The following is an 18,622-nucleotide window of genomic DNA, read 5'->3' on the forward strand; positions in this document are numbered from 1 at the left end:
AAGTGAGACAGTAGATAAATGGAATAGAAGCCAGTGGGAAATTTACAGAGAGTGAAGATAGCTATAGGTCCAGTAAAGAAGAAACTGATGGAGGAAAACTTCAGTCAAGTGTGGGACATGCGGACAAGGTGAGGTAAGTTTTGCAGATCGATGAAGTGAAAAATGTAATACTAAAGTGTTTGAAGTCAAATTCGTATGAAGTAAGGAAAGAAGTTTTGTCACAGCTTGGAAATATGATATCAGAAATAAGAGAAGGCAGTGGATCAGAGAAATTTGCTGAGTCATCTAGTATCACTGAGAGTAGTAAAGTGTTGCCGGTGAAAATAATCCCTCAGTTGTTGGGTATGCTGGTCACAGAAAGTCATGAAGAATGTAAAATAGAAATTCTAGGGTAAGTTTTATCATGATATGTTCAATATTTTGCTTTATGTTCAACTATTAAGGTTGTAAACATTTAAGTAAAAAAGTCTGTCATTTCATGAAAAGTAGAATTTTAATGTGGATTTAGATAAATTTCAACAGGTTTCACCATTGCATATTTTTAGTCAGCATAGAATGTTATTGTTTGATAAGAAATGAATCCAAATGATGCAGTTAGTATAAGTCTCTTCAAAATATAATGGAGGAAATTGTATTGTCAAATGTTTCTGTTACAGCAATACTGTTTAGTGTTGAATATTTTTGATATATATGTTTGTAATCTTATTCATCCAATATATTTAAATATTGATGACCACTTTATACACATTTTTCTGGTCTTAGAATTCTAAAAGTGAACATCCTCAATATATACATGTATTCGGGAGTGTTTTAACATTAACAGGAAATAGATACATGTATATACTTAGATAGATACAGACTTGTAAAAATATGTTTATAGTTTTATGTTTCTTTCTACAAAAGTAATATTTATCAGTTACATTATATGTCTATTTCCAATTGTGTCAAAACCTTTGCAAGAATACATTGAGGATACAGATATTTATCAATCTAAGACCAGAAAAAATGTTAAGCGTAAATTGATCGCCTGTTGGAATTATACTTAAATTTATCTTAAATACCAATCTAAAGTATTTTCTAGAATTGTAAACACACTGAATTTTGACAAATAATTATATTTTATATATTGAACAACAATATTTCAGTTTGTTGGAGAAGAGTTTAGGACACTATGATATATCAGATAATAAAATGTTGACATTGATGCAATCTGTACAGGTGATAATGAACCAATTACAGCTACAAACATGCAGGTATAGATAATTTACATTTATTAACTTCATTTAAGTATAATAAGTAAATGTGATCAGGCTTCATCCTTCTATTATAATTTTCGTTTACAATAGTGATTATCAATAATACTTTATCAATTTTACATCTGCTGCTAGTTTCTTGATAAATAATATCTTGATGTTTGCCAGAATGATAAATTATATCTTGATGTTTGCCTGAATGATAAATTATATCTTGATGTTTGCCTAAAGTAGTAAGAATTGACATTTTTTCCTCTGTTGGATAGTACAAATGTTCAGGTTTGCATGGAATTGCATTGTGGTGTTAAGAAAGAAGTTTACTCTTACATTTCTTTATTTCAGTGACAAGTTAACAGCAGCTGCAATAACATTTACTGGAATGGCAATAAATCAGCTCTCTAGAATGTTTACTAATGGACCTAATAATCAATCTACAGCAAGTCTATTGCCGGTAGAGCAAGAGCATGAAGAAAAACACCATGTTTCTTTTGCAACACTTGTTGTGTTGTTTGTTGATATTATAAGAGGTTATACAGAGCAGATGGAAACTAGTTGTGACATACTTCTAGCATGTGCCAAGGCTTTGCTGCAGAATGTGGCTATTTTACTGGGAACTGATGCTCAAACCTGTCTAAAAAGTACAGGTAAATTTCCAGTTTCTTCTTTTCAACTTAAAGTTTTTGTATGTGATTTAATTTTCTATTTTGTTGAATGTTTTTAATTATATATATAAACTTTTTTGTAAAAAATTTTTAATTTTTAAAGATAATTTTAAAATCTCTGATTAAAACACTAGAACTTCCTTTTCTTTACCTTACAAAAGTCAATGCTTGATGTTTAATCACAAGAATTACCTTGTTCCCCCTTGACAAAAAGTCGTTTTTGGGTTTTTTGGGGAATTAAAATTTTAAAGTTAATTATTTGAAAGATGATGTTTTAAAGGGTGGGGGTCCTTGATTTTTACCAAAAAAAAACAAACATTTGAGGTCGGGGAGACAGAAAGCGGGCTTTTGGGTGTCTTTCATATGTCTTCTTTTTCAGGGTAAAAGGAAAAACACTTATTGAAAAAAATTAATTTTGAAATTTTTTTAAAGATAAAAAACATTATTATTATTTTTTGTTTTTTTAAAATAAAAATTTTGACCAGTTTGAGTAGGGAAATGTTAAATTTTGTACTTTTTATTAAAGGGTTACTTTTTAAAAACAAAAAAAAACTAAAAGATAAGATATTAAATTTTTTTTAAAGGTTGGTTTGTTGATATTTGAGGTTTTTTAAATTTGTCGGGGATTTTTTTACATATTTTTAGAGTATAAAGTTAAGTCAAGTGAACATTTTCTCAAAAATTTTAAATTTTCTTTTTTTCGATTTTTTTTCCCAATTTTAAAAATTTTTTTTATGGACACCCCTTAAATAGCCTTTAAAAAGGTTTCTTTTAAAAAATTGGGGGTTTCCGGAAAACTTCAGTTTGGTAGACAAGTTTCAAAAATTTTTTATTTGTATAAATGCTAGAGAAAAAAAACGAAAAGCCAAAGGGTTTTTTTTTTTGTTTTTTTTTAACCCTTTAAAAACTCTTTTTTGTTTCATACTTAAGACCCAATTAAAAGAAAATTTAAATTTGTATACAAGGACCGGGTTTTTAACTGTGCAAAAAAAAAATTCATTTTAAGTATTTTTTTCAATTCTTTGATTTTTGAGATAACCTTTAAACTTTTTTGCGGGTTCACTTTTCCGGGGGGCCCAAACCAGTATTTTGTTTAAATCAAAAGGGAAAAATTTTGGACCGTTTTTAATTTTACCAGGGTTTTTGAACTTTAAAATTACAGAAGTTTAAGAGGTCCACATCATTTTCCCCTTCTTTTCCCAGGGGTTTTTTTTTGTTTAAAGTCAAATTAATAAAAATGTTAATATGTAATCCCTTTTAAGGGAGTTCTTTAAATATAGTTTTTAAAAAGATTTTAAAATTTTTATGGGGAAAATTTACACAATTTGGTTTTTTTTCGGGGTTGTTTTTTAAACCAAAAAAGGGTAAGTTTATAATCATATATTTATTGTTATAGGAGTATGAGGAAGATTTTGTTGATAGAGGAGAAATGAATACATTACTGGGATGAACTAGATTTTTAACAAGGTTATACAAATTGTATATTATGTTACTTCGTAAAATTTTTATATTTTCTCTAGACAAAAAAAATATCCTTTACATTCTTGAATAGATTGTATAGAAGTTTTAAAATCCTTGACAAAAGAATTTAAACATAATTTTTTTTTTTAGTCTCAAAAGCCCTTGATTTATAATTCTATAGACATGTACAATGTATTTTGGAATATGTTATTCAAGCTTATGCTTTAAAATTGTCTTATTCAAGTACCAAGAATTCTAACTTCCAGTTTTATTAATATTGTTTACATACGTATTCAGTCCTGGGAGCTTTAACTTTTGTAATATGGGTATTGAGCAATAATATACGTTATAAAGAAATCAGAATTGAAAATATTTATGAATAATACCAAACTTGTTACAGATACTGGACAATGCTGTTATGAAATGTGTTCAGTGTGACAGGGACTGTCAGTCTTCTGTGGTGAGAGTTAGTTTTTGGGAAACCCTTTAGAGATAACATGAGGGTCAAAAAAATTTTTTAGAAAATTTGTGTTTAAAATATAAGTACTTATCCATCCCAAAAAATTTTCCCTTGTAACGCATGTAATTTTAAATTTTTTGAAGAAGTAAAAAAATATTACAAGAGTTTAAATTAAAACTATAACCCTTTATACTAAACAAATTTTTAAATAATTGAAAATTTAAAATTAAAATACAAAACAAATGTTTTTTAAACCCCTTTGGGTTCTATGAAATTTGGTTATTGGTGCATTGATATGAGAATTTTGAATCTTACTTTTTTTCTTTTTATTTTCAGTTTAAAAACCAGAGTAGTGTTTGGGGAAAATGGCCCCGGACACAAAGAAAAATATACACCAAAACAAACCCCTTTTGGGGTATTATAAAAGGGCAGCAGTAAAGGACTACTTTTATTTTGGGGGTCATGTGAAATTTCAAACTTATCAAAAGACAATGGGAAAAAGATGCTCTAACTTACCTTCCAAAAAAGTTTTTCTTCAAAAAATTCCCTCATACCAAAAAACATGTGTTATTACTTTTTAGGACATTAATAATGATCCCAAAAATTTGGGAAACTCCCCGAGGAAACTAGCTGTGATGAAGATGTTACTGAGTAGTTGAGAACACTGTTGTAATGGGTTTAAAAAACACAAAAGATTTAAAAATTTTTATGGCTTCCAAATGCTGTAAAGATGTTTGATTAAACTTTAACCAATCATTTACTGTTTTACAAATACCCCAAAATTTTTCTAAACCCCTGAAAACAAGACAGGAAAATTTTTTCTTTTTTAAAAACAATAATTATTTTGGGGCCCTGTTTATGACCAAAAACCCAACCCTAATGGGTTTTTCGACCAGCATGGATCCAGACTCAGCTGTGCATTCTGCCCAGTCTGATCAGGATCCATGCTGTTCGCTTACCAACTCTATTACAAGTAGAGAAACTGATAGGCGAACAGCATGGATCCTGATCAGACTGCGCGGATGCGCAGGCTGATCTGGATCCATGCTAGGTCGCAGAAAACCCATTATGTTGGTTTTTTTGTGACGCGGCTCATTTAATAATTGGCAACAAACAAAACAGCTAATGGTAACTCCTCTTTTTTTGTTGTGCATCATTTATATGTGAAATGGTGAAGTGCAGTGAAATTTATTTAATTATGTTGTAAAAACATACCAACTGTTCAAGAATGGATTTTCAATTCTGTGTAGCTCATAAACCTACTGTATAAACTCAACAATGTGATTTAAACTTAAAACATAAGGAAGAATATGTTCATTTTGATATAGAAACAGGAAGTATTAAAGAGAAGGTAATTTTATAAACCCTATCATTTAATGGCTGTGATAGCAATAAAATTTGTAAAAAACCCTTTTGTCGAATTTTTTGTTGAAAGTTTATTGCATTCATAGCAAATTTTTACTGTTTTTGATATAAATTTTGACTAAAAAAAATCTTTTTAATTATCCCTTTTGTTTAATGCTGAAAAATGAAGATTTCCTGATTCCAGGCATTTAAAGTTTAAAAGTAAAAAGGGTGGAAAATTTAAATAGGTTCAATTTTTGGGTTTTAAGAAAGTTAAAAAATTAAAATAGAAATTATCAAGTTTTCAGAAAAAATTTTTTTGCATATATTCTTGGGTTTTTTTTTATAGCTTTTAACAAAATGAGGGCCGCGTTTAAAGAAAAAAACCAACATAATGGGTTTTTCGAAACCCGCATGGATCCAGACCGGCCTGCCTCCCCCCCCCCCCAGCTGATCGGATCCATTCGTCCCCCTATTTAGTTTCTTAAAATTGTAATAGGGTTTTAAGCGAATAGCATGGATCCTGTCAGACTGGGCGATGCGCAGGCTGTCTGGTCCATGCTGGTTCAAACCCACTATGGTGTTGGTTTTGTCATGACGCGGGCTCATATTATGAATAAGTCAGACAGAAATGTCATTACGTAGTTTCTAGGATAATGTAAAACCGGAAGCCAAATTTCTTCACAAAAACAAAGAATTTATAAAATTCGAGTTTAACTGATTATCATCATTAAGTGTCTTTCAAATTGAAATAAAATAATTATGAAATGATATTTGTTATTACTTAGTTCATGCGGTTGAATGAAATGACAAGAAGCTGAAGTACATTTTATGCTAACCTAGCACACAGTGTATATTGTTAGATTAATGTATTTTTTTAAGCACATTGCAAGATTTTGTTTTCATCTGTATTAATTTTCACTTGTCAAAGGATGTGACACAATTCCGTCCGGAGATCCACATTCGCCTTCGTATTCTACTTCAATGCCACTGAAACAAAATAAGATTGTCAGATGTAATCCCCCTAAGTGCTATCATTTTCATGTCTCAAAATCAAAATCTTTTTATTTTTAGCTCACCTGTCACAAAGTGACAGGGTGAGCTTTTGTGATCGCTTTTCGTCCGGCGTCGGTCCGTCGTCCGTCCGTCCGTAAACTTTTACTTTAAATGACATCTCCTCATAAACCACTAAGCCAATTTCATCCAAACTTCACAGGAATGTTCCTTTGGTGGTCACCTTTAAAAATTGTTCAAAGAATTTAATTCCATGCAGAACCTTGGTTGCCATGGCAACCAAAAGAAAAAAACTTTAAATATCTTCTTCTAAAAACCCAAAGAGCTAGAGCTTAGATTTTTGGCATGAAACATCTTCTAATGGATGTCTACCAAGTTTGTTCAAATAAGAGCCCTGGGGTCAAAATTGGCCCCGCCCCAGGGGTCATTGTTTTTCCCTATATGAATATGGTAAAAACATAAAAATCTTCTTTGAAAAAACCTGAATAGCTAGAGTTTAGATATTAAGCATGAAACATCTTCTATTAAGTGTCTACAAAGATTGTTCAAATAAAAGCCCTGGGGTCAAAACTGGCCCTGCCCCAGGGGTGTCATTGTTTTTAAATATATGTGTAAAGAAAAAAATTAAAAAATCTTCTTTTAAAAAACCCAATGAGCTAGACCTTAGATGTTTAGCATGAAATCATAGAAACAAGATGAATTTAATCACATCTTACTGCGTACCTCTCACGGAATTTACCGAACATTTATCGAATATTTATATATTCTGTGCATTGACCGTATAATCAGTATTGAATTGACAGGTTAATAAAATCAAACAATATTTGTATAATACGGATATTTAAGTCATCCAGTTGTATGACTTACCATGTTGACTTGTATAAAGTATTATGTATTGTGTTTGAAATGGGAAGTTTCAAACTTTCTATTAAAAAAACTTTCAAAATGTTGATATAGGGCAGATAACAGTATTGATATACTCTTAACAAACTTGTGTCGTGCACGGTTTGGCAAGGCTCTGCTGGTAGCGAACGACCCTCATTATTGCCCATAGAAATCAAAGTGAGAAACATTATTATAATCTTGAGTGATTGATGATTTACTGGTACTCACTCGCATTCAGCAAGGCAGGCATTGGAATAGGTGTTACCATCCACGCCACAGACTGGTAAAACTATTGCTGGACAGTAACAAGGTCCTTTTGTCACTGCTTCATATGCCTCTGAAACATAAAGAGTGAATTTCATTTCTCTGATAACTGAACTGTGGTTGCATTAACACAAGCTGGTTATATACATAGATACGTGACAAAAACACGCATTTTTGGTAGCACATCATGCTCTGAAATCGAGTGTTTCAATAACTTTGTTAAAAAGCTGTAAGTCGGAAAAGTAATAAAATGCACATGAATAGCTTGTTTTCCTTAGTGGCTTAACTTAGTAGGTTTGTACAAATGAATAAATAAATTGTTTACCTGCAAAGACGACGATACAGAGCATTAGCATGGTCTGCGTAATTTTTCCGTTCATTGTTGAGTTTCGATATCCTTCATATATTTCATACAATTTCAAAACTTTGACAAAATCCCGAGTTTAGGACAATATTTATAGGCAAAGTCCTTCGATAAGACTTGCAACATGAAGTACACTAAAAACTTGAGAAGAAATAAAAACAATTTATGACTGTTAATGTTTTCTTTCAAGATTGTAACTATCACATGTGTTTATGTTTTAAGAAAGTTAAATAAGTTGTTTAATAGGAGAGAAAGAAAGAGAAAGAACAAAACTGAAATTCTTTAATAAAAAAAACTTCACTTACTTAACACTTTTCACAATGTTTTAATCCTAACATAATGCTCCATTGTTTACTTTCTTACATTGGCCATATAAAGATCTGACAAATGAAAGTGACCAAATCTTTGTAAAACTATCGTATCATATATTTTTTCCATAAATTATTTAATTCATAAAGATAAACATCAGAATTTCACTCAGAGGTAGAAGTATTTTCTTATTGATTGCCATGCAATGAAATGCAAGTAAACTTCTTCATTAAAAAAACTGACCACGTAGAAATATTCTACTCTCATGTCGAGTAAACAACGCGAAATCAAACAAATATTTGTATGAAGAATTATTTGACAGCAAACTGTTATTGTTAAATAATCGTAAGTGTTGATAATCATTGCATCAGATATACTATTGTTTGTAGTGATTTATATTGACATGGGGGGGGGAGCTAAATTGAAAATAAAAAGTTGAAAACATACTCTGTGATTGACCTATTTGCTCTTTCCCATAAGCACACATCTGGATCAGCGGAAATTCATATATATATATTTACCGATGATAAACTTTGAGATCCATATGGGGTTCACCCCCGTGGTTCTTCATTAATAAAATGAGTGCGGTAAAGGACTAACCAAATTGCCCGCCGCACTGTAAGTCATAAATTTGGAAGTTGGTTAGATAAAAATGGTTTGTAAACGTTTTAGCACTGAATAATTATTAGACCAAAATATGAACATTTCTTTAAATGGTGTTTGAATTCGCATAATAGCTGTGCTGTTCAGCAGTCAAAATGCAGACATTTTATCCGTTTTGTCTGCTGCGGAAGGGCCACGTGAATTAAAAAACAAATGAATGTTTTTTCAGTGTTACGCATTTGTTTAGTAAGATATTCATTTAATAACATTTTTTCGCCGGGCACTGGCCGAGCGTTGATCCGCCGGGCACTGGCCGAGCGTTGATCCGACCACTCTAATAGTATTGTTATATTATATGGCACAGTTGTTCCAGACATTTATGCAGTTTTGCAAATTTTTAGATACGTTATTATGCATTTTTAAGTTATGTAAATCGATACTTTTGATAGACATAATGTGACATTATGCTTAACATATGCCAAAACACGACAAAACGTAATTTAAATATCTTGCACTATCCTCAAAACATTCAAAATCTGTCATTTTGGCCAGTCGCTAGTAACGTTGATACATTTCAAATGACACTGAACAGTTAATGCAATTCCTAAGATTTGTTTCTTAGTCACTGAAATATATATCTTATACTTATAAAGAGGGAAATGTCCAGTCCAGTTCAAAACCTCACAGCCATGTTTCATACTTCTATGTTGCCAAAACAGTATTAACTTCCGTTACAGTAATTGTACTTTGTTAATCCCTTTCCGCAAAAGGTCAAGTGTTGCTAAGTCACATTTCCTGCCCGCTCCATAACACTTAAACCGCTGCAATGTTTTTAAGATAACTTGGCAGAAATGATCATCATTATGACACCATGTGAAGAGCACAACTTCGAGGTCAGGTCACCCTCAAAGGTCCAATGTTAAAGCATCTATTTTTCATATCCGGTCTATAACATATTGACAATTCAAAGGTTTTCAAATTTAATCCCCCTGCGCAAAGCGGGAAGGAATTGTAGGAATGGCCTGTCATGTACCCTCATTTTTGAGATTATAATTAGTGAGTCAAATTAATCTATCTTAATATTTTAAGTTATTACTGAAATGTGTTTACTTTTTTCCAGCATATGGACATCCTTATATAGCAATTAAGGATCTTTTAAAAAATTGTGTTTCACAAGGTAAACTGTCAGATGGTAGATAAGATTTCATAAAATTTTTATTTGATATGATGCTAGAGGATGAAGACGACAGCCAGGTTTGTTTTTCTTATATCCTTTAAACCTTTTTTTTTTTCAAACTTAAGACATAGCATTATTAAAAAATTCATTTGAAAACAAGGACCTGTTCACTGTAGTCAATAGAAATTCATAATTTCAAAATGTTGATATGAGGCAGATACCAGTATTGATAGACACGTCTTAACAGACTTCTGTCATGTTTCCAGAGTTTGATGAGTTAAATAGGAATGCAAAAGTAGGATAGTACTAATGGTTTCGTGTTGTGCTTGGGTGTGAAACATGAAAAAACTTTTAGTAAAAAAACATAAAAACTTGTAACAACTATAATAAATGTTAAAATGCAATCACAAAGATGTGAGTAGTTTATACATAAAAGAGATCGTAAAAAGAAGAAAGTTTCTACGTACATTTTGTGAGAAAATCATATAGAAGAAAATCACTTAATAGGAGAGATTTACCAGGGGCCAATATTCAAAATAAAAATTGCTGATAAGCATTTGCCCATAGCAACCCGTTGCTGGTCGCATCCTTTTTTGTACCCTAGTATTTTACAAAAAGAAACTAGGGGTGTGTATGTCTATTAAGAAATAAATATGAGCTCTGTTTCAATAAAGTAGATTTTTTGATGCTAAAGCATCATTAATCCCCGAAACGAAAAATGTTTGTTTATCAAAAATTTAAAGAAAAATCATTTAAAGGGTTATGAAAAAAAAAAAGTTTTTAACAATATTTAGTAACTTTTTATTTACAATAAAAAATATGTGAAACAAATTTGCTTAGAAAAATTGTCAAAAAACTGTTATTTTTTTAAATCAGCAAAAAATAACGTAACTTAAATTTCATCGTAAACTTAATTCATGCGAAATAAACAAGAGGTGATTTGAAAAATAATTAAAAAGTAAAGCATTAACATTAAGCTTGCCAAAGTGACTTGTGGGAAAATATGTTTAATTATTGTAAGAAAACGATGCAATTTCTCTATTGTACTTTTAAAGGTACTGACTACAAAATTATATAAACAAAACAATCTTTCTATCTCATATTTCCTATTTATTTATTTTTTTATTGAAAATAAATAAAACTGTAGGGAAAAGAAATCTTCAAACAATTATATAAAAACTGTAGCGCAAAAAAATATTCGAACAATTATACAGACATTGTTTTAGATATTTTGTTATAATATGTGGCCTTTAAAAAAGTTATAATTAGTTAACTACATCAAAATATATAATCCTAGTTATAAGTATGATATAGTTTTAGAGGTGTACCAGTATTCTGAAATAAATTCACGGAGGTCATTATCATATCTACCTGATCCCAGATTTTTTTCCAACCACAGATGTGACACATGACTTTTTTGAGTAATTATGTTGCCTTTTCTTTTTAGCTCACCTGAGCTTGCTCAGGGTGAGCTTTTAGGATCGGTGAATGTCCGTCGTCCGTCGTCCGTCGTCCGTCCGGCCGTCCACAATTACTTGTGAACACTCTAGCGGTCGCATTTTTGCCTCAATCATCATCAAACTTGGTCAGGATGCTTATCTAGTTGAAAGCTCGGATGAGTTCGAACATGGGTCATCTCGGATGAAAAACTAGGTCACAAGAGCTAAAAATAGAAAAACCTTGTGAACACTCTAGTGGTCACATTTTTGACCCAATCAATCATCAAACTTGGTCAGGATGTTTGTCTAGGTGATAGCTTTGGATTGAAGTTCGAACATGGGTCATCTCGGATGAAAAAGTAGGTCACAGGAGCTATAAATAGAAAAACCTTGTGAACAACTCTAGTGGTCACATTTTTGAACCAATCATCATCAAACTTGGTCAGAATGCTTGTCTAGTCAATTGCTTGGATGAGTTCGAACATGGGTATCTCTGATGAAAAACTAGGTCACAGGAGCTAAAAAATAGAAAAACCTTTGTGAACACTCTAGTGTCACATTTTTTGACCCAATCATCATCAAACTTTTGTCAGGATGCTTGTTTAGAATAATAGCTCGGATGAGTTCGAATAATGGGTCATCTCGGATGAAAAACTAAAGGTCACCCCGGAGCTATATAAATAGAAAAACCTTGTGAACACTCTAGTGGTCACATTTTTTGCATCAATCATCATCAAACTTAGGTCAGGATGCTTATCTAGTTGATAGCTTGGATGAGTTCGAACATGGGTCATCTCGGATGAAAAAGTAGGTCACCAGAGCTAAAAATAGAAAAACCTTGTTAACCACTTTAGCGGTCACATTTTTTGCATCAATCATCATCAAACTTGATCAAGAATGCTTGTCTAGGTGATAGCTCGGATGAGTTCGAACATGGGTCATCTCGGATGAAAAACTAGGTCACAGGAGCTAAAAATAGAAAAACCTTGTTAACACTCTAGTGGTCACAATTTTGACTCAAATTGTCATCAAACTTGGTCAGGAAACTTGTCTAGGTCAATTGCTGGGAATAAATCGAAATGGACATTTCGGGATGAAAAACTAGGTCACAGGAGCTAAAAATAGAAAAAATCTTGTTAACACTCTAGTGGCTACTGTTGTGATCCAAATATTCTGTTTAATTGGTCTGAAAAATTTGTTTTTGATGATTTCTAAGTCAAGATCGAACATGGTCATCTTGGATGAAAAACTAGGTCACACCGCCCAAATATGGAAAAACCTTGTTAACATTCTAGTGGTCACATTTTCGACTCAATTATCATCAAAACTTGGTCAGGATGTTTGTCTAGGTAATTGCTTGGATGAGTTCGAAATCGCATGTGAAACTAGGTCAACCCGGAGCTAAAAATAGAAAAATCTTGTTAACACTCTTGTTGCTACTGTTTTGATCCAAGTATCCTGGAAATTGGTCTGAAAGTTTGTTTTGCATGATTTCTAGGTCAAGTTTGAATATGTGTCACCTGGGTAAAAAACTAGGTCGCACTGCTCAAAATATGGATAATCCTTGTTACACACTGTAGTGGTCACATTTTTGACTCACCTGTCATGAGACTTGGTCAGAATGCTTGTCTAGGGTAATTGTTTGGATGAAGTTTGATATTTCAGGTTGAGCGATCTAGGCCATCATGGCCCTGCTTGTTTATATTGGCTGCTGTAAACATGTTTAACTGGGGATTTTGGTCAAACTTTTTAAATAAAATTAAATTTTATCCCAAACATTTTCAAAATATCACCTGTTGGTCAAACACCATTTTAACAGTCAATCTTTTGAAAAATTTAAAAGTCAATTCAGCTTCAAAATTGACTATGAAAAATATGAGCATAAATGTCCACTTTAACTTGCTCAATACTTAAAACTGAACATGAACTAAGCATAAATTTTTTAAATTATATTTATTTAACAACACTCAGTTTTGGGTCTTAAGCATACATTTAACAATGGCTGAAAATATAATAGATCTACCCTTGAATCATAAAACATATTTACATTGACAGGGGTGAAAAAAAGGGAAAATGAAAATGAAACAAAACTGAGCAATTAGCAGGCATATTTTCACATAAAAAATGATAATTCATAGAACACATGTAGCGAGTTGTTTCAAGATTGATATAATATAAAAATTAAAGTACATGTAGATGTTTAGCAAAAAATTAAACCCTTTATAAACATCACACTTATCTTATATATAAAATATATTCAATACTATTTTAGAAAATAGTTTTGTATTTTTTTTCTTCATTTTGAATATTACAAAAAATATATTGTTCAAATTAAATTCTGATCTTTAAAACTTTGCCCCAGGAACATCATCTTATGTTAACTTTACAGAAAATGCTATCATTGTTTATATGTTGTTTGTACTACCTTCTAAGATTGTGTGTATACGTAGTCCACACAGCAGTTATCAGTGACGTGGTGGTAAATCTCTCCTATTACATACAAATAATATGTTTGAGATGCCATTTGAGTACAAACTATTGTTTTCTACTCATTTTACACGGTCGTCACAAGAATGCTCCTTATTACAATATGCATTGGACAGGTATTTGTACTATCAATGTTATTCGATGTCGGACATTCTAGAAATACTAAATGCTTGTACCATAGGATATTTTTTGCTCGAGATAAAACGATGATATAATATGCCTGTCGCCGTTTTCATAAACTGTGACTGGGAATGAAATTGGTTAACAAAAAATTTTGGGCATCAAATGTTTGTCGGCCAGCTTGTCAAGCGAAAGAAAACGTTATTTTTTCAATACCCCTGGAACATTTGTCCAATTTCCCCCTTTCAGAGGTCGTTCTGTCTCATACTAGTCCCAAATACGTAATGTATTATACAAAAAGTCGTGTTAGAAAACAATTAAGTAAGTCATTCGCTGGTCGGAAAAGAAAACCTGTATTTTTTAAATGACAACGCTCCTACATACAAAGGATTTACACAAGAGATGATTTTAAAGGATTGAAATACAAAATTGTAATAAAGGTTTTTTTTTTAAATTTATTGACCATATTGCATTATAATTAACTCATTTTCGTATTTCAGTTAGTTTAGGTCAAAAGAACCAGCAATGCTTTGGCGATGTAGATATATATAAAAAAATTAAAATGTGTATGCAATTGAACTGTCTTTTAAGAAGGAATATAAAAGTTCAAAATACTTAAGCAGCAATCACGTAATAAAGTCTGGTCCCCTGCCTACAATTATTGTAAGGGGAAGGAACTGTATACTATCACGTGATATATTTTAGAAGTTAGATTGGCATCTCTTAAAATGAAAAGCGAAAGAATAATGAATGTAATCGTTGTGTGGCCCGATGTTATTATTCACAATTATTTTGTCATGTACATGTAGAAATCGAGACGACTGCAGGGATAAAACTATCTAATTAAAAAGGGGAGATAAAGCAGTTTAATGTAATGGGACGACGAAAATATCAGGTGAAATGTTTTATTGATGTCCGCACCTACGTTATTTACCTTATAGAAAATCACAAGACAAAAACATTTTTATGAAGATCCTTTATTTAAAAGTACAGAAACGAAACTAAAATATGATTTACAAGCAATTCAAGATTATATTTCTGCATTTAACTGTCAACCATTTCAAGAAAACCTATTGAAAACCTTTCTAAAATTATTGTGATCTACCACAACTTTAGTTGGTATATTTGAGAGCAAAATCAGTATTGTCACTTTTGATTAAAATCATAAGAGGCAAGAAGAAATTATAGACAAGTGTAAGGAAAAAGTTCAAAAAGTCACTCGTTCTTCATCAAGCAGTTGTAGTTGGACAGGCACCCTGTGATACAACAGTAACTCCTCTGAAAATAAAATTAAAAAGTATTTATTTAGATTTTTAAACCTTAATCTAAAACCCAATCCTTATTTTTTCGTTTGGTTTTACGTCGCATCAACAAAGTTAAGGTCATACGGCGACTTTCAAGCTTTTCTGATGGAGGAAGGCCTAAGCTTGGCCAAGTGGATAATATTTTGGACCAGAAAAGTCAGGGTTGCTGACCGCGTGGTTTCAAACTTTGTCAGGTGCAAGCAGTTGATTCCGTGAGCAATAAAATACACTTATTGCTTAGTACTGGTTGTTTCCAGGAACGGATTCGATGATTCGAGAATGTTTCAATAAGCTTATAATTTTTAACACAATCGAACTAAAATAAATTAATACAAACTAACAGGCACACGGGTAGAACCCCCGACGTTCTATTAGCTATCTGGATAGTTTCCGCACATGAAAGAATCCAATTTTTAACTTTAGACAGTGTATGAATTCATATGTCTTAAAGACTTTTATTTACTAATATTATGTTCAGTTATTAATTATGATGAAAACGATTTTGAGATGAAATGGGCAATAAAGAGGCGCTTGAATGAGTGTAGAATAAAATCATATTATGCGAGCCCCTGGCGTTCAACAATGTATTATTAAATCTATAAAAATAAGCTATTCTATTTATCATAAATCTTAAATGAGAACGGTTTGTAGCTGGGAGAGTCAATTTTCATTGACGCACCTTTAGTGTAATGACTCTTCCAGATAGATGAGAAAAAAGAAGCAAAAAAACAACATTCTGTTAAGAATTATTTACAAATTTACAATGTATTGTAAAGAAACCATTGGCTGTTTGGCCAAATCACGAAAGTTAGGTCCGTGGTCAAATATAAAATATATTTGGTTTATATGGTATGGCAGTATCAACTTTAAAATCATTGTTATTATTCGAATTTCAATCTACTTGATAAAAGCTGAAAACCACACAAAAAGAAGAACAATGAACGCGTTACTTACGCGCACGTGGCCAGACACTCATTCATGTACGTTTTTCCATCATCGCCACAAACTGGCAAATCTATTTTAGGACATTTACACAATGTCTCCTCGGCCACTGAAAATACAAATTAAAAATATTTCTAGATTTTTGTTCTCTTTATTAATCAATATTTGCTAGCTAAATGCACGGCGCTTTTCACATGCTTTATTTTATCTTAAATAGAAAATAGACAGTAAAAATGTAACTATTTTCTATTTGTTACCCACAAATGTATTTATTTACTTGATTATTGTAATGTCTGTTGTTGACAAAATTAAGGAATATTGTATTGTAAATTGTATTGTTATCAAACTGTTACTTATGTAAGTTTTTGTGCTTTTAATGTATACTAGCAATGTGAAGGTAATATTTTAATGTACAGTTTTGTTTGCCTTTTTTCCGTTTACCAAAAATTATTCTTTAAAATAAAAAACGCATCACCATGCGCATATTTTTTTATAGAAGAGTTTATATATATATAAAAAAAAGATTTCTACTCATATTTATATTCATATTTTGAATTCAATTCTGTTTATATGAGAACGCATGTGCCACCAGAAACAAATATTAATATGTCCTGAAATATTTAAATCAAAATCATATTTTAAGTGGTTTGGAAACTTTGATTTGCTTTGAAAACCACATTTACAACGGCAATACTAATATTACCATGGAGTGATTGGTAAATGACATTAGTCATCTTTGGTGTATTATATTGCCATTTTTTGTTGTAATTTTACATGTACAATATCTGAAAGACTTTGTTTCATTTTGAAAGCAAAAGTTATTTTAGACTTACTAATGTAGCTGCATTGAAATGCATTATTTCAGATGTGCACTTTTTTGCTATATTTCATATTGAAGGAGACACTATGAATAAATTGTTTATTTATCGCAGTTGTATTGCTTAATAAATTTGTTAATTTTAATTATAAAACCATTCAACTATAGTATCCTACTAAACATTAGTCTTTCCTACGAATAAATAAATGGTGATTATATGAGCCGCGTCATGACAAAACCAACAAAGTGCGTTTATGAACATCATGGATCCAGATCAGACTGTACATCCACGCAGTCTGATCAGGATCCATGGTGTTTGCTATCAGTTTCTCTACTTGTAATAGGGTTTGTAAGCAAACAGCATGGATCCTGATCAGACTGTATAATTGCGCCGGCTGATCTGGATCCATGCTGGGCGCAAACACCATTATGTTGTTTTTTTCATGGCGCGGCTCATATGTTGAATGATAACATTGTTGATAATTGATATATATTGAATAGATTTGTATATCATTTTTCATCGATTAAAAACATATGTAATAAGTAAGTCAAAGTCAATTATCTATTCTGAAAATATAAGAGATTAAACAATATTTGTCAAAGATTTGAATACAATATAAGTATTACATACCAGCAAATGCCATAAGGCCCAACACTACCAGCATGAGAACAACTTTTCCGTTCATGGTTGAATAGTTTTTGACTTCCTCCGTATTGTATAACTGGAACTTGGATAAAGTCTCTGACAGACGAGCGTATTTATAGACAGGGCAATTTTGCACACGTCTTTTTATTAGCTTTTATGATTACCACGGACAGTCACCATGCGAAATATTGAAACAGTGAAGGAGGAATAAAAAGATGTAAAAAGAAAGTTTATGTTTTCTGCATAAAAATTAGTCTGCTTTTGAAATTTTTGAAGTGGTTATCATAACTGGCATACTTTTTGTAGTGCTCCAGTTTACTGTCCTTATCTTTTATTGCTTTATTTCACTTTTTACACTGACTTGATTTTATACAATAAATAGTATATTACCAACACAAAAAAATCAATGAACAATGGAACAACACTTGAATTTTAAGTGATTATCATTATGAGAAATTATAGTCATCTGAGTGGGGTTTAAACCCACTATCCCTAGACCCAGAGGCAGACATCTTGGTTTCTTGTCCGATATATTTACTGAGAGGTAGTAACTTTGGTTCTAATCAATATTCCTGAGGGGAGAAGGAGCCACTAGTTGGATCCACTGGTTAGGAGTTAGACAAATTAGCCGTAATATATACAATAATACAATTACAATTTTTTAAATGAACTCTAGTTAAAAAAAAGTACCAACTGTATAAAACTCTAGTTCAAAAATAGTACTTTATTTCTTCTGTAATAAATGGTTTCTGTTTAGTTATAAAACAGTTTCCTATAACGATGTGAAGAAAGAATATGACATTCATTACATTTATATCTTCAGTTTTTAACTCATCAATGTTCTAGTATTTTTATTTGATTCTTTCTTTGGGCAAGATTTTCCATATACATTAACAGGCATACTTGTCTTCTTCGAGTTTGAACCCACTTGATGGAAAGTGCTGTAAGATATAGTCCCGACCTATCAGGGTTTTTCAAAATCTTTCCCAAAAATATAAACAAATTGTGCAAAATATTTGCTATTTCGTTCATGTAATGATCAACATTTGAATGTGGTAAAGAAATGTTATA

The 18,622-nt window shown here is 31.5% G+C and overlaps 2 protein-coding genes across 2 annotated transcripts; one reads left to right on the plus strand and one right to left on the minus strand.

Annotated features, from left to right (window-relative positions):
- The first annotated feature begins 141 nt into the window (after nt 1-141).
- On the plus strand, nt 142-3,365 carry LOC132759800 (uncharacterized). The gene is made up of 4 exons (XM_060751648.1): nt 142-391; nt 1,146-1,253; nt 1,596-1,935; nt 3,312-3,365. Exons 1-4 carry the CDS (start codon nt 234-236, stop codon nt 3,363-3,365), a joined length of 660 nt encoding a protein of 219 aa, XP_060607631.1. The 5' UTR covers nt 142-233.
- A 2,538-nt stretch (nt 3,366-5,903) lies between these two features.
- On the minus strand, nt 5,904-17,694 carry LOC132759809 (serine protease inhibitor dipetalogastin-like). The gene is made up of 6 exons (XM_060751665.1): nt 17,537-17,694; nt 16,101-16,197; nt 15,075-15,120; nt 7,669-7,783; nt 7,308-7,416; nt 5,904-6,170 (listed from the first exon to the last, which is right to left on the minus strand). The coding sequence occupies exons 1-6, from the start codon at nt 17,589-17,591 to the stop codon at nt 6,092-6,094; spliced, it is 501 nt and encodes a 166-aa protein (XP_060607648.1). The 5' UTR covers nt 17,592-17,694; the 3' UTR covers nt 5,904-6,091.
- Between the last annotated feature and the right edge of the window lie 928 nt (nt 17,695-18,622).

Source organism: Ruditapes philippinarum, unplaced genomic scaffold, assembly GCF_026571515.1.
Source record: "Ruditapes philippinarum isolate M1 unplaced genomic scaffold, ASM2657151v2 ctg2955_1_1_1_1, whole genome shotgun sequence".
Taxonomy (NCBI): domain Eukaryota; kingdom Metazoa; phylum Mollusca; class Bivalvia; order Venerida; family Veneridae; genus Ruditapes; species Ruditapes philippinarum.

Bases quoted from the DNA above. Each gene is read 5' to 3' on its own strand.
- LOC132759800 (XM_060751648.1), top strand. From the start codon at position 234: ATGATATCAGAAATAAGAGAAGGCAGTGGATCAGAGAAATTTGCTGAG. The intron at 392-1,145 runs GTAAGTTTTATC...ACAATATTTCAG, and splicing joins TGTAAAATAGAAATTCTAGG to TTTGTTGGAGAAGAGTTTAG. The intron at 1,254-1,595 runs GTATAGATAATT...TCTTTATTTCAG, and splicing joins TTACAGCTACAAACATGCAG to TGACAAGTTAACAGCAGCTG.
- LOC132759809 (XM_060751665.1), bottom strand. From the start codon at position 17,591: ATGAACGGAAAAGTTGTTCTCATGCTGGTAGTGTTGGGCCTTATGGCA. The intron at 7,784-15,074 runs TGATGAAGAACG...TTGTCCTAAACT, and splicing joins CCTGTCCAACTACAACTGCT to CGGGATTTTGTCAAAGTTTT. The intron at 7,417-7,668 runs GTAAACAATTTA...TTTATGTTTCAG, and splicing joins CTGTATCGTCGTCTTTGCAG to AGGCATATGAAGCAGTGACA.